The sequence below is a fragment of the Pterocles gutturalis genome, unplaced genomic scaffold (genome assembly GCF_000699245.1).
Source record: "Pterocles gutturalis isolate BGI_N339 unplaced genomic scaffold, ASM69924v1 scaffold8034, whole genome shotgun sequence".
Lineage (NCBI taxonomy): Eukaryota > Metazoa > Chordata > Aves > Pterocliformes > Pteroclidae > Pterocles > Pterocles gutturalis.
The window spans coordinates 83,161-94,540 of record NW_010133193.1 but is presented as its reverse complement, the minus strand read 5'-3'; the positions used below and the strand labels follow the sequence as shown (position 1 = coordinate 94,540).

The following is an 11,380-nucleotide window of genomic DNA, read 5'->3' as shown; positions in this document are numbered from 1 at the left end:
GAACCCACTCCCTTGACACTCCCAACTCTTTCTTGCACATGTCAGACCCCTGCCCTTCCTTAGATGATTGTCAAAGGCAACAATAGTGGGATGTGCCTCTCTTTCGAGCTTCACTGAAAACAGGGAACCCGAGGGCTATCTACACATGCAGCGGCAGGGAGCTTGTCCAACCAACATGAAATAGAAGAGAAGCTGCATTCAACAGAGAAGTGAGTGAAACCATTTCTGGTTCTGCCTGCCACATCAGCAAATAAAGGGTGATAGGAGAACACCTAGAAATACATGGTAACGTTTTTTCCACATTTTTCTCTCGTGCTTTGTTTCGAAGGCTGCAAAATCTAACATGTTTCACTTCTTTGAAATTCATTATTATTAGTCAGGACTCAGAAACGAGGACTTGAAAATTAAACCTAATTTAAAAACACAAGCAAGAGGAACAACAATGGATGCAGGTCTGGTACTAGCAAGTCGTTCCAGCTTCATATACATGCAAATTTCAATTCAGTTTAACTCTTATTTATTTCTAAATGGTCCCGCTGGAAGAATAATGGCCATGTGCTGGCAAATGGAGAGATGCCGAAGCCTTTGTTATGGACATTTTGCCAGTTCCAGCTATGTTCATAGCAGTGGCATTCTGCCATTCAATCTTCTTTTCTGCCAATGAATAAACATTAAGGTGGTCGTTATATATGTACAAAGAAAGCACAGGGTGAAAAGGCCTCTTAAAAAAATATATCACTGATTGTGAAAATTCAGGAAGTGAAAGTTTTCATACACCAAACTCAGCCAAATCGCATTCTGTGTCTGGCTTTTTTTTTTTTTTTAATTTTCATTTCGTTGTCCACATTAACTTGGTACTCTGCAAACAATGCTGTTACTCCTATGATGTCAGGTAAGTGACTGCAATATTGTGCATGACAGTTTGATTGGGATGACAACTAATTTCACAAATTCTGTGACTCCCAGGGGAAGAAACAAGGAATTGAGGAAGAAATAAAAAACCAAACCAAAACATCAAAAACCATGAGAAATAGTAAAAGCATCAAAATTATTATTGCCTGGGTCACAAATGGAATGCTCCAGCCATGGATGCAGCCATGCTACCTATCAACTCCAGATCTTCCCATTCTCAGACAGAAATTTTATACCAGTCCAAAGCAATTTTACCTGCGGAAATGGGGCGATGCCGACAGCTGAGGACAAACTGACCTGCAGTAATGCTATTTCGCATTAAATGCTATGTAGACATTACTGCTCCATAAAGATGACACATTTCCATCACTGCCACCCACTGCTTTCCATCTTCCTATCTTTCCTTTTTGTGCAGACATATGAGTGCTAAGACAAGAAACACTAAAAATACTTTATATGCATCATATGAATGCCCCAGCCAAATGCTGCTGATCGTTCAGCTGTAACATGAAGCAGGAGCTGTATGCAATCTATTGTGTGCATATGTGTGTTAGCGCCCTGATCCAGAAAATCAACAAGGAAAAATATGCCTGGGATTTTTCTTTTTTTTCCTTGCTTGGTTTGACTTTTTCATTTCCACCCATGCAAAGCCAATGCTGAAAGGAGATGATGGTACCCTGACAGACTTAAAGCAACTTGCGTGTATGAGAAACAAATGCAAAGAATATTTGAGATGCTCTACGTACCTGCATACAGTTAAGGGCAGAAAAGTTGCAGCAGTTGTGGGATGTAGTTTTGATAGTGCCTTTTCATTTTTTATGGTTCCAATCAGCACTTTTTTTTCCAGTACTCATTTGAACACTTCATACATGTATTTTATTTTTAAAGTGTTGAAGCAGAAACTCTTAACTTCACTACTTTACTACTTTGTCCATCAAAATCTCTTTCTTGTTGGACCTAAAATTTCTCTGTTTCAGGCAAACAGAAATTCTGATTCAAATCCTCTGATCTGGTTCCCGGACCTCAGGGTGTGGTTCTAGCTCAGACTCAACATCACTGGAGTCCCACTCCTTCTCGTCAGGTCAGACAGCATGACCTGATAGAAAGCTTCTGAACATACCTCAGACAATATGGTATGAAGACCTTCACTGCTAAAGATGTCAGACTTTGCCAGTAACTCAATTTCTTGCTGCAGTAGCAATTCTTACTAACAAAAACTGCCAGATTCTGGCACTGTAACACCTGAGTCCTACAGTGAGTTTACAGTTCTTGATCTGAAACTCTGACAGGCAGCATAAACCTAATTTAAGCTGACCACTGTATCCTATACATTTTTTCACAAATGCACCGCTGAACATATCCTTACACACCTCGTTAATCGCCTAGCATTCACCTTACATCCTTTTGTTGGCAATTGTTTTTCTACCTGACTGGACCTGAAGTTATCATCAGCTGGATATTAATCAAATTAATTCGGCATGTGCCAGTGTTCACTGAACATGAGCTCATGTATCTGGAATGAATTAGTTACTCATCAGAGACAATATAGGAGTATGTAACCAAGAGTAACTGCTAGCCTACTGCTTTGCTTTCGAGGTAGAAGACATCACAACTAAAGACCATCCTCATGTGCTCTGGGCACATCACAATGCACGTCTGCCAGGAAATCTGCGTAGGAGGGTAGGCTGTCCCAAGAATTTAACTCCAATGGTCTGTGGTGAAAACAAAGTGTACATGCATACACAGAAAGGTGGCAGTTTGGAATGAAAAATGCCTGTGTTACCTCAGGGAGGGTTGAGATGAAAGTTTTGTATTCTGTATTCTGTACCAATTTGAAAACCATACCTTGTTTTGTTTAAGAGCTCCTTTCTCCTTCATGTGAGGGCAGTCTTTCCCAGTCACAACAGCTTTTATATCTGCCACTGGCACTGCATGAAAATGGAACAAAAGCAAACACCAGAAAATGAGTTCTAACCGAGGTGTGTAAAAGCTACAGAGTCTAAAAAGAGGCAAGACTAATGTGTTAAAATTGCCACCTCCTTTGCCATTTCCAGCCTGTTGTAAAAAAAGAAAACTGGAAGAAAACAACTAAAATGGGCATAGGTAAGTCTTAACAAAATGCCAGGCATCTGGATAAAAATCCGAGTGTGCTTTTTTCTTGCCTGCTGATACTACTTTGGGTAAGAGTGTCTTATACAGATGTGTACCCATGTCTGGACAGTTTTTATGTGTGCTTGTGTATCTAGAAAATGTATACTGTTTTCTGCCTTACTAATGTAATATGTCTGCTCCGTTGTTGCTCTTTCCTAGGCATTCAGGTAAAGCTGGAGAGATGATGCTGGGCAACTTGGATCTTGACCTCACTCCTTCTGTTAATGCCTGTATGAATTTTAAAAATAATTTTATATTTCACTCCCATCAACAGTTTAGTCGCCTTCTGGTATTAACAGGAATAAGGACTACAAGGGCTTCTAACAACCCATTCCAATTGCTTTAAAATGTGAAATGATCAGAAATCACTGTGAAAAAAAAAAAAAGTAAGAAAAAAGTATTGGAAACTGCTGCCACTCAGACTGACTCACAGTGAGGTTACTAAAACATAAAGATAAATTTCTTTGAGTTTCAAGTGGCAGTCAATTTTCCAACAGTAATTATGTTATGGAGAACTCATATGCTCCACCATTCAGTATGGTCAGTGAGTGACAGTTTCTACAATCTATAAATAATCCATTATCCTTGTGGCTGTGGAAAAGCATCATATATAGAATAGCATAATATTATGAGAGTCTGTTACTGCCCAGTTCTTTACAAACTCTAATGGAAATACTGGAGAGGAGAATTGCATTTTTTCTTCTACTGGGTACAGCAACGCTATTTATTTTATTACAGTTACCTCAGCACTACAGTAAAATGGATTGCATGGGATATAATAGGCATTTTTAAAGGACTTTCTTTGCATGGAAAACTACAATAAATTTGCCCTTTGCTACTCAACCTCTCCTGTCTTTACTCTCAGCATTTTATGCTGTAGCCCTGATGACTTTCTATGTCTCTGACACTACCCTGCTTGTTGGTGAAGAAGAGATATTATTTTTGAGAGGAGACAGCAAGCTAGGACAAACCGGGAAATAAAGGATATATTTGATGGCGACTATGGTAGAAAGCTCTTCTCAAGATGAAAGAGTTCACAGCATTTGCTGAACACACCCAGAAACTCAGTTTCTCTAATTTCATAAGGTAGTGTGTTTTCTCAGGTTAGATCTCTCAGTCAAGAAGGCTTTTCTCCAGGTTTCATACACTTGTTCTCTGTGATCTGGAATGCAGTGACTATGGGAGATCACAGACTGATGCGACATCCCGATCTTTATTTTTCTGCAACTTGGCCTATTCCTTGCTTTGTAAAAATAGAATCAAAGACTTCAAATGGTATCAGAAGCTGACTACAAGATGCTGGAGGGTGTGAGCACAGCCGTGATGTGCTTAGAACCATAAAAAGCCTTGAGAAAGAGGGAAGCTGTTCTCTGTCCCAGTTGGAGTCTGCACAGTTTGTTAACTCTGCCAGCCTCAAGAGAGAGGTGACATTCATAGAAGTGAAAGGGTTAAAACCCCCCACATTTATTTTTGGAGATATACACTTATGCTGCTTCTCTTGGTCCTCCCTTTTCTTACCCACCTATTCTCTTTCATCTGTTGACCTGCTCCCAAATGCTGACAATCTGCTCACTCTATTCAGACCTTAATAGTTCAAAATTCAGTATAAGTCTATCCAAAGAACACCAGAATGTTTCTGGAAAATGTTCTGTTCCAAACAGAACATGTTTCAAACAACAGTGTCACTTTATAATCTTGTATCTTGATATATTTTCAACTCTGGTTAATTAAACTATAATGTGGGTGGTGCTATGGTAAATCTCATACCTTTCATAGCCTGAAAACTTGAGATATTGATGAAATAACTACATCTTCCTCAAGCTGCATCAGTATCTTCTCTGCCAGCGGGCATGCAAAGGGAACACGTGGGTCTGGCCCAGTGGTTCCTAAAGTAGGACCTGACATTGCCAAGTCGGCTCAAGAGCCTACGGAAAATGCAAATCCAAGATGAAGCTTGCAGTCAGGGTCAGAGTTTTGAGCATTGAAGTGTGCTCAAAGCAAACAAGTCTGGGAACTGCTGTTCTCATAACCGTGCCTGCAGTGCAGGTGTGACCTTCATCCTTCTTCTGTCATTCTGATGCTACCGTGACATTCAAGGGCTATTTCTCTATGCCTTGTCCAGAAAAACAGCCTCTTCCCGTGCCAATGCAGCAATGTGAGCCCCTGTCCTACATTCTGCCAAGACTGCAGTAAGAGCAGGAAACATCCCTGAGGCAATCTGTAAGGCAATGAGAACAAGGGAACGTGACTGCAAACGGCCAGGGCTCCGCCATCAGGGAGATAGGCTCGGGGAGCAGAAAAGAGAAACAATTCTTTGTTTTACTAATATACAGAAAAGTTTAAATCATTGATTTTTTTCTTCAATTTTCAAGCTGGAAGAATTTTCAACTTCTGAAAAATTAGTCTTTCTGCCATTCCATAAAAGAAGTGGAGCTACCGACTGAAATACTTGTACAAGCGTGTCTCATTTGATAATGCCAAGGAATGGCATTTATTGCTAATGGAGGTTCAGAAAAGAAGAGAAAGAAATTATTCCTTATTCAATGCTTGATTTCTTGAAGTCATTTTCTGATGACAGAACTACACTGGTCGTTATTCCTGTTATCATAAAAATCTTTCCCAGGATTGCAGGTTAAACCTCTACAACTCATGTTGAAAGACAAAGAAGAAATTATCACGAGAGTATAATTTCTCTGAAGGGCTCCAAAATTACTACAGAATTACTATAAATTTACTACTAAATTACTACAAGTTGTAAAGTGGACCTAGCAGAAAAGAAGCAAAAGTAGCACCATCTTTGTGCATTACTCACATTTATCTTGCAAGGAATCATGGGGGACTTCTCCTTGGGGACTTTCTTCTAAGTCACCGTAGTGCAAGACCTTGTGATTAGGTGAAAGTCGACAATACCAAAATTTGTCTGTTAAAATAAACACATTAAACAAAGTCACTAGCATGTCTTCATCAGCATTATCAACAGCATACAAGAATGCTTACCCAAACAAGGCACTACAGTGAACGACTGTTTTTTTTTTTTTTTTTTGTTTTTTTTTTTTTTCCCAGAAGAATGAATGTGTGGGGTGTATGGCAAGTAGGGCAGGGACTTTGCTCAGTAGTTTTACTTGATTAAATAAAGCTGGCATTAATCTAACATTTTTTAATTGACTTAGTCACTGGCTCCAAAAATAAATAATAGCAAGAAACAATTGACTAAGTTTTACATGATATTATATACCCTCCTGGACAGAAGACTGGCAAAGTCACCAGTGCTTTGAGTGGATAACTTTAATGCACCCATAAAAGCTTCATTTTTAGCAACCACTATGTGAAACTTAAGGCCTGCCAGCTATCTTGTGTGGGACACCCAAAACCTGATACATTTGAAATATACAATACTTTATGAAAATTATGACTCATGTCTTTTTATAGAGATGGGAGAACACGCTCATACTTATGGAGTGACCGGGCACAACAAAAATGCAAAGATTTAAAAAACAGACGTTAACTCCCTTTGTCCTGCAGATAACTCAGTGCTTTGCAAAGTCAAAGACACACATGTGACCATGCAGTCACATTCCTGTTTGCATTTTAGCCCTTCCTAGGGGATGTATTTTCACATCTCCTGCCAAGTCCTGCTTTGCAAGATATAATTAACAATATTTGTTAAAATCTGCTCCCATGAAGAATGTCACTTCTGCAGAGCTGGGCCACCATGTTGCCTAGTGTGCAAGGGTGGTGCTTGCCAAATCCCTTTCTGAAACGGCAAGAATGAGGTTACCCTTCCTTGTTAGAGCACTTTCTATTGAATATATAGATCACATACTGTTAAGCTGCCTCTATCAGTAAAATTTTGGCTTTGTGGACTCAACTTCTTTCTAAAGGACACTCTCCAGTCTCTTGGCCAGCCATTTAAAACGCAATGCAACAAAACACAGAGGAAGGCAACTCAGCTTTGAATGGCAAAAAGGGGCTTCTGCATGCCCTTTTAAATGTATTTCTCATAGTGGGTAAAAATGTTTTGGGGAAAAAACCCACACACTTTTTGAGTGTGCTGCTTTTTCTACAGAAAGGTTTCAAAAGACCTTACAAACCACGGGCAAAGGCTCAAAACGGCAACGGACAAGGTTCTGCTTATCTACTTGCACAATACCGTAAGATTTACGATAGAGAGCCTGAGATGATGATTTTGTGATGCATACAAAAAGAGCTGCTGAAATATAAGCATCCCTGGACTGTAAGCAGTACGTGAGATGCTGCACAGCTCAGGGTCAAGAGGAAAATCCCACTTGCAAAGCTTTTGTAGGTATTTGAAACTAGAGCACGCAGGAGCCCTCATTCATGCTTAAAAGATATACACTGTTGAATCTGATGGTAGACCATCATGCCCCTTGCCTACCTAAAGAAAAGCCTCTTGTAACTGCACCAGGAGCCTTTCACATCTAGCTTTACCTGAAACCTCATTGTTTGTTAGGCTGGATAAAGCAATAGACCTTTCCAACTTTAAGATTAAAACAATATTTTTTTTCCTAATAAAAGCCAACATGGTCTCACTACCTTCTCAATGCCCTGGCCAGGAAGATGGTGTAACTGAAAAAACCACTAATTTCTTACAATTTAGCATAAATGGGGCTGGTGTTGTTAGCAAGGGTTTGAAGAAGTTTGGCTCTTTAACCTCCTAGGGACTGTAGTGTTACAGTAACTCTGGTCCCGTTTCAACGCCCTGCTCCAAATAATAAAAGAAGGAAAAACCCCTCTGTGAAAATGTCTTACTTTGTTTTTCAGAAGAGGTGGTTTTATGGGAAGAAACCCTAGCTCTAAAGGCTTGTGAAGGCTTTTACAGCAATTCCACATAACCCAAGGTTAATTAAAGAACTAATAGCCAGAGACCGTACCTTGAAGCATGTCCGGCGCAATTCTCCTGTGGGCTCACTAATAACTGCCATCGTGCCACAGCCTTGCTGTCAAGGGGAAAACCCTTAAATGAAACCCACAAATGGAACTAACGAGGTTCCCTCAGCCGCAGCCACTAAATGACTGCACCAGCCAAGCTGGTGATGGAAAGTAACCCTTGCTTCTACAACCATCTCAGCCTTACCAGCTGGGTGGATTTTTCAGCTGTATAGGATGCTACAAACAGTTTATCAGACAATATCCCACTTACGTGAGATCGCAGTGCCTTGAAGGGGAACAGTTTTAAACAGGATGCATGCTATTGTACCGTAGTGCAGGTGCTGAGCACAATTTTATTGGAAAGGTAGTGTATAAAATAATGCTGCAGCCAAAATTATATGAAATTGTTTGCACTGACAAAAAAGGGTGAAGAAACCTCAACTGTGGAACAGCATGTGGGAAGTGGCCAGCATTTATTTTCAGCTCTAAATTGGTAAACATTAAAAAAAAAGAAAAAAGCATAAGAAAAAGCTCTTTTCTACCATGATTAGAAAGTAGTGTTTATAAAACAATGAAAAACTACTGTCCAAACCCTCCAGAGCCCTTAAACTCAGGTCTGCAGAGTTGAAAGTGCCACAAGAGGCTTTAAAGACAGGACAGGCATTTCTCAATAGACGCTGTACTCCACAGCTGGCACATCCATGTGTGTGCACACAGCTGGAGCTGTCTGAACAGTCTGTTCAGCAAGGAGTGGAGTTGGTTTTGGTTTTAGGCCCAGTCTTATGAATTTGCCCCAAAGCCCAAGTCCTTTCTATGAGCTACAATTCTTATTTTGTATTCGGTGTTATTACACCTGCCTCTGTAGAACTCCTCTTTGGAACAAGCAGCTGAAGGGAGGGTTGTTGCCAACCACATAGTCTTTAGAGATGGCGCAGGCTTCTGATTTCATCCCAATTTTCAGACACTACATCATTTATGCTTTCCAGTGAGTCCTGATGTCTTTTAGCTCTCTGACCACCGATGCAATCAAATTAAGGTGCTAGAGATTCTTCTTTGGGAAATCAATTAATCATTCCTGGTTTTAACCTGCAAAGTTTTCAAACAAATTGTTCTGATTTTCAGCTAATTGCTAGAGCAGCCAGTAGGTTAAATATATTGCAGCACATTGGTTAAGATGATAGATGAGGTTAAAAAAAAATCCCAAATAACAAAATCAGCTACAATTTGGCTAGAAGAGTAATATTCAAAACTGTGATCATAAAACAGGGGGCACAGAACATTTTGCTGATGGGCTACAGAGTGCTTAGCCATTCACATAGTGTGCTTCCAAGTGCATTAATGGCCAATGACTCATATGCCCTTAACGATGCCATCCCAGGTAAAGAAGTGCTCTGGTTAGGACAGAGGTGCTCTGTAGTTAGAATACAGGGAGAAAATAGCTCAGATATTCATGGACAGAAATCCAACAGTGTACAATTTATCCCAAGATACGTTCCAGATTACTACAGAATTTTTTTCTTCAAAGAAAATCTTCCTTGTGGATTTAGCAACAGGAACATAGTTTTAAATATATTAGTGAAAACATACATATTTGTGTAGATTTTAGATATACCTATATGGACTCACCCTTTTTCTTTCATTGTGTTGTGCTTCTCTAAGATACTGTAGTGACAGATTTTCACTCTAATTGGTCTGAACTGCTTAGACAAAAGGCAGCAAGCCTGGCAGATCACTGGCAATTAATTGACCTGTGGCAATGCTGGAAGCGTATTTAGTCAACCGGTTCCTCTCAGCAAGCCATGCACTCACAGAATATTATTTTTTTATGGGACTACAGAGGGTGGAATAGAGTAGCAGTGCTAAAGAAGGCTCAGCACAAAGTGTACGTTCTTGTTCAGAAGTGTGAGTTACTTATCCTAGCAAGAGATGGAAAACCTGTCTTTACTTGATTTTTTGGTTTAATGTAAGCTTTCTCCTTCCACGTTACTTCCACAGTGCTTTGTGTTTTTAATGTAATGGTATTGTATCACCAGGTTTTCTTTCCCTTCCAAAAATGGCTGTTGAAGAAACCTCATCTTTGGCTGCAAAACCACTTCAGTAACACACAATTTCTGTATAACCTTTATAAAGCTCAAAGGGGAGTTTATTTCCAAGAGCGCACACAGCAACATAAACTACAGCATCAGAAGTATCTATTATCCTCAATAAAATGCCTTTATCTGCTACTTAGCTCTACTGGAAATAATAATAACGTTGGGGTTGTAAAGTGCTTTGCAGGCTTTCGCTTTAGTCTTCTCCCCTTTCTTTTAGGAATTAACTAAGGAAGGAGAAAGCTGAAGAGGTCTATCTGTCAACTGAGCTGATGTCCACAGTCAAGGAACAAAGTGGGGATTTGCAGAGCTTCATGGTCTGCTGTTGAACAATGACCAGAAGGGCAGGCTAGGTTTTGCTGCTTCATTTTCAACTGATTAAAGAATACTTAATAAAAACAGGAGTTAGTGCTGCAGTTCTCCTATGAAACCTTGCAAGGCAAAGGCCGTGTATGCTTTGTAAGTGCTAAGGATCCTGCTGGGACAACAATGGTATTTCTGAATTTTGGCTACAGAGAGATCCTGCTGATACGATAATCCTGTGCCAAAATATAAAAGGCAGAGATCTGACTACAGATACCTCACAGCTTAATCTTCAGCACTCCCTCAATGAATCACCTGTTGGATTGGAGGCTTTCCAATGCCAACTATATGAGAAAGTGTTTCACCTCTTCTCAAAAGGCCGTAAGAGGCTGTAAACTCCCTGCTCATTTTTTCTAAGTCAATTTTTTCAACTTACTGTGACTAACCATGTGTGTCCTACCACATGTTCAAACAACAGTCTGAAGTTCAAACTTCAAACAGAAGTCTGCTCCAGAATCTTCATCGTGGGATAATGGCAGCTAATTATTTTTTAAATGGGCAATGCAATGCTTTCAGTTTCTCCTGTGTAGGGCATGTTCAAGTTCCTCTTGTACAATCTGCAGATTTGCGACATTTGTTCCAGGATTGTCAACAAAGTCAAGAAAGCTTGACTGTCCTGATGTTTTTTTTTTAACTTCAACTCCACTCATATAAGTTGAGCCAATTTATACCCCCTAAGGCTTTTGATCCTATACAATTCATGAACTAACAACAGTTTAAGATAAAATGAACAGTCTATCTTCCTCTTGGAGATGTGCCAAAAGAAGGTTTGCCACAAAACCTGCTCGTTCCCTAGAATTTCAGTTATTCAGATTAAGGCTCTGAGAGGAATAAAATAAACAACCCTCACTACTGATAGCCAAACCAAACTACACGTTACTTCAGCTACTTTCACTCCATGAATATGCTGCTGAAGGGAAAACACATATCATGCATCCCTATAAAATCTGTATTGAAAGTTACAGTGGAGTATT

General features: G+C 39.8%; 1 protein-coding gene across 1 annotated transcript in view; it reads right to left on the bottom strand.

The window, feature by feature from the left end:
• The window catches only part of LOC104467375 (engulfment and cell motility protein 1-like), a 92,312-nt gene that overhangs the window by 7,380 nt on the left and 73,552 nt on the right, over window positions 1-11,380 (bottom strand). Inside the window, exons 4-5 of the mRNA XM_010081133.1 lie at window positions 5,876-5,983; window positions 2,758-2,840 (exon numbers count right to left, since the gene is read on the bottom strand). Coding sequence (XP_010079435.1) covers window positions 2,758-2,840; window positions 5,876-5,983 — 191 coding nt within the window. The remainder of the gene's footprint in view (window positions 1-2,757; window positions 2,841-5,875; window positions 5,984-11,380) is intronic.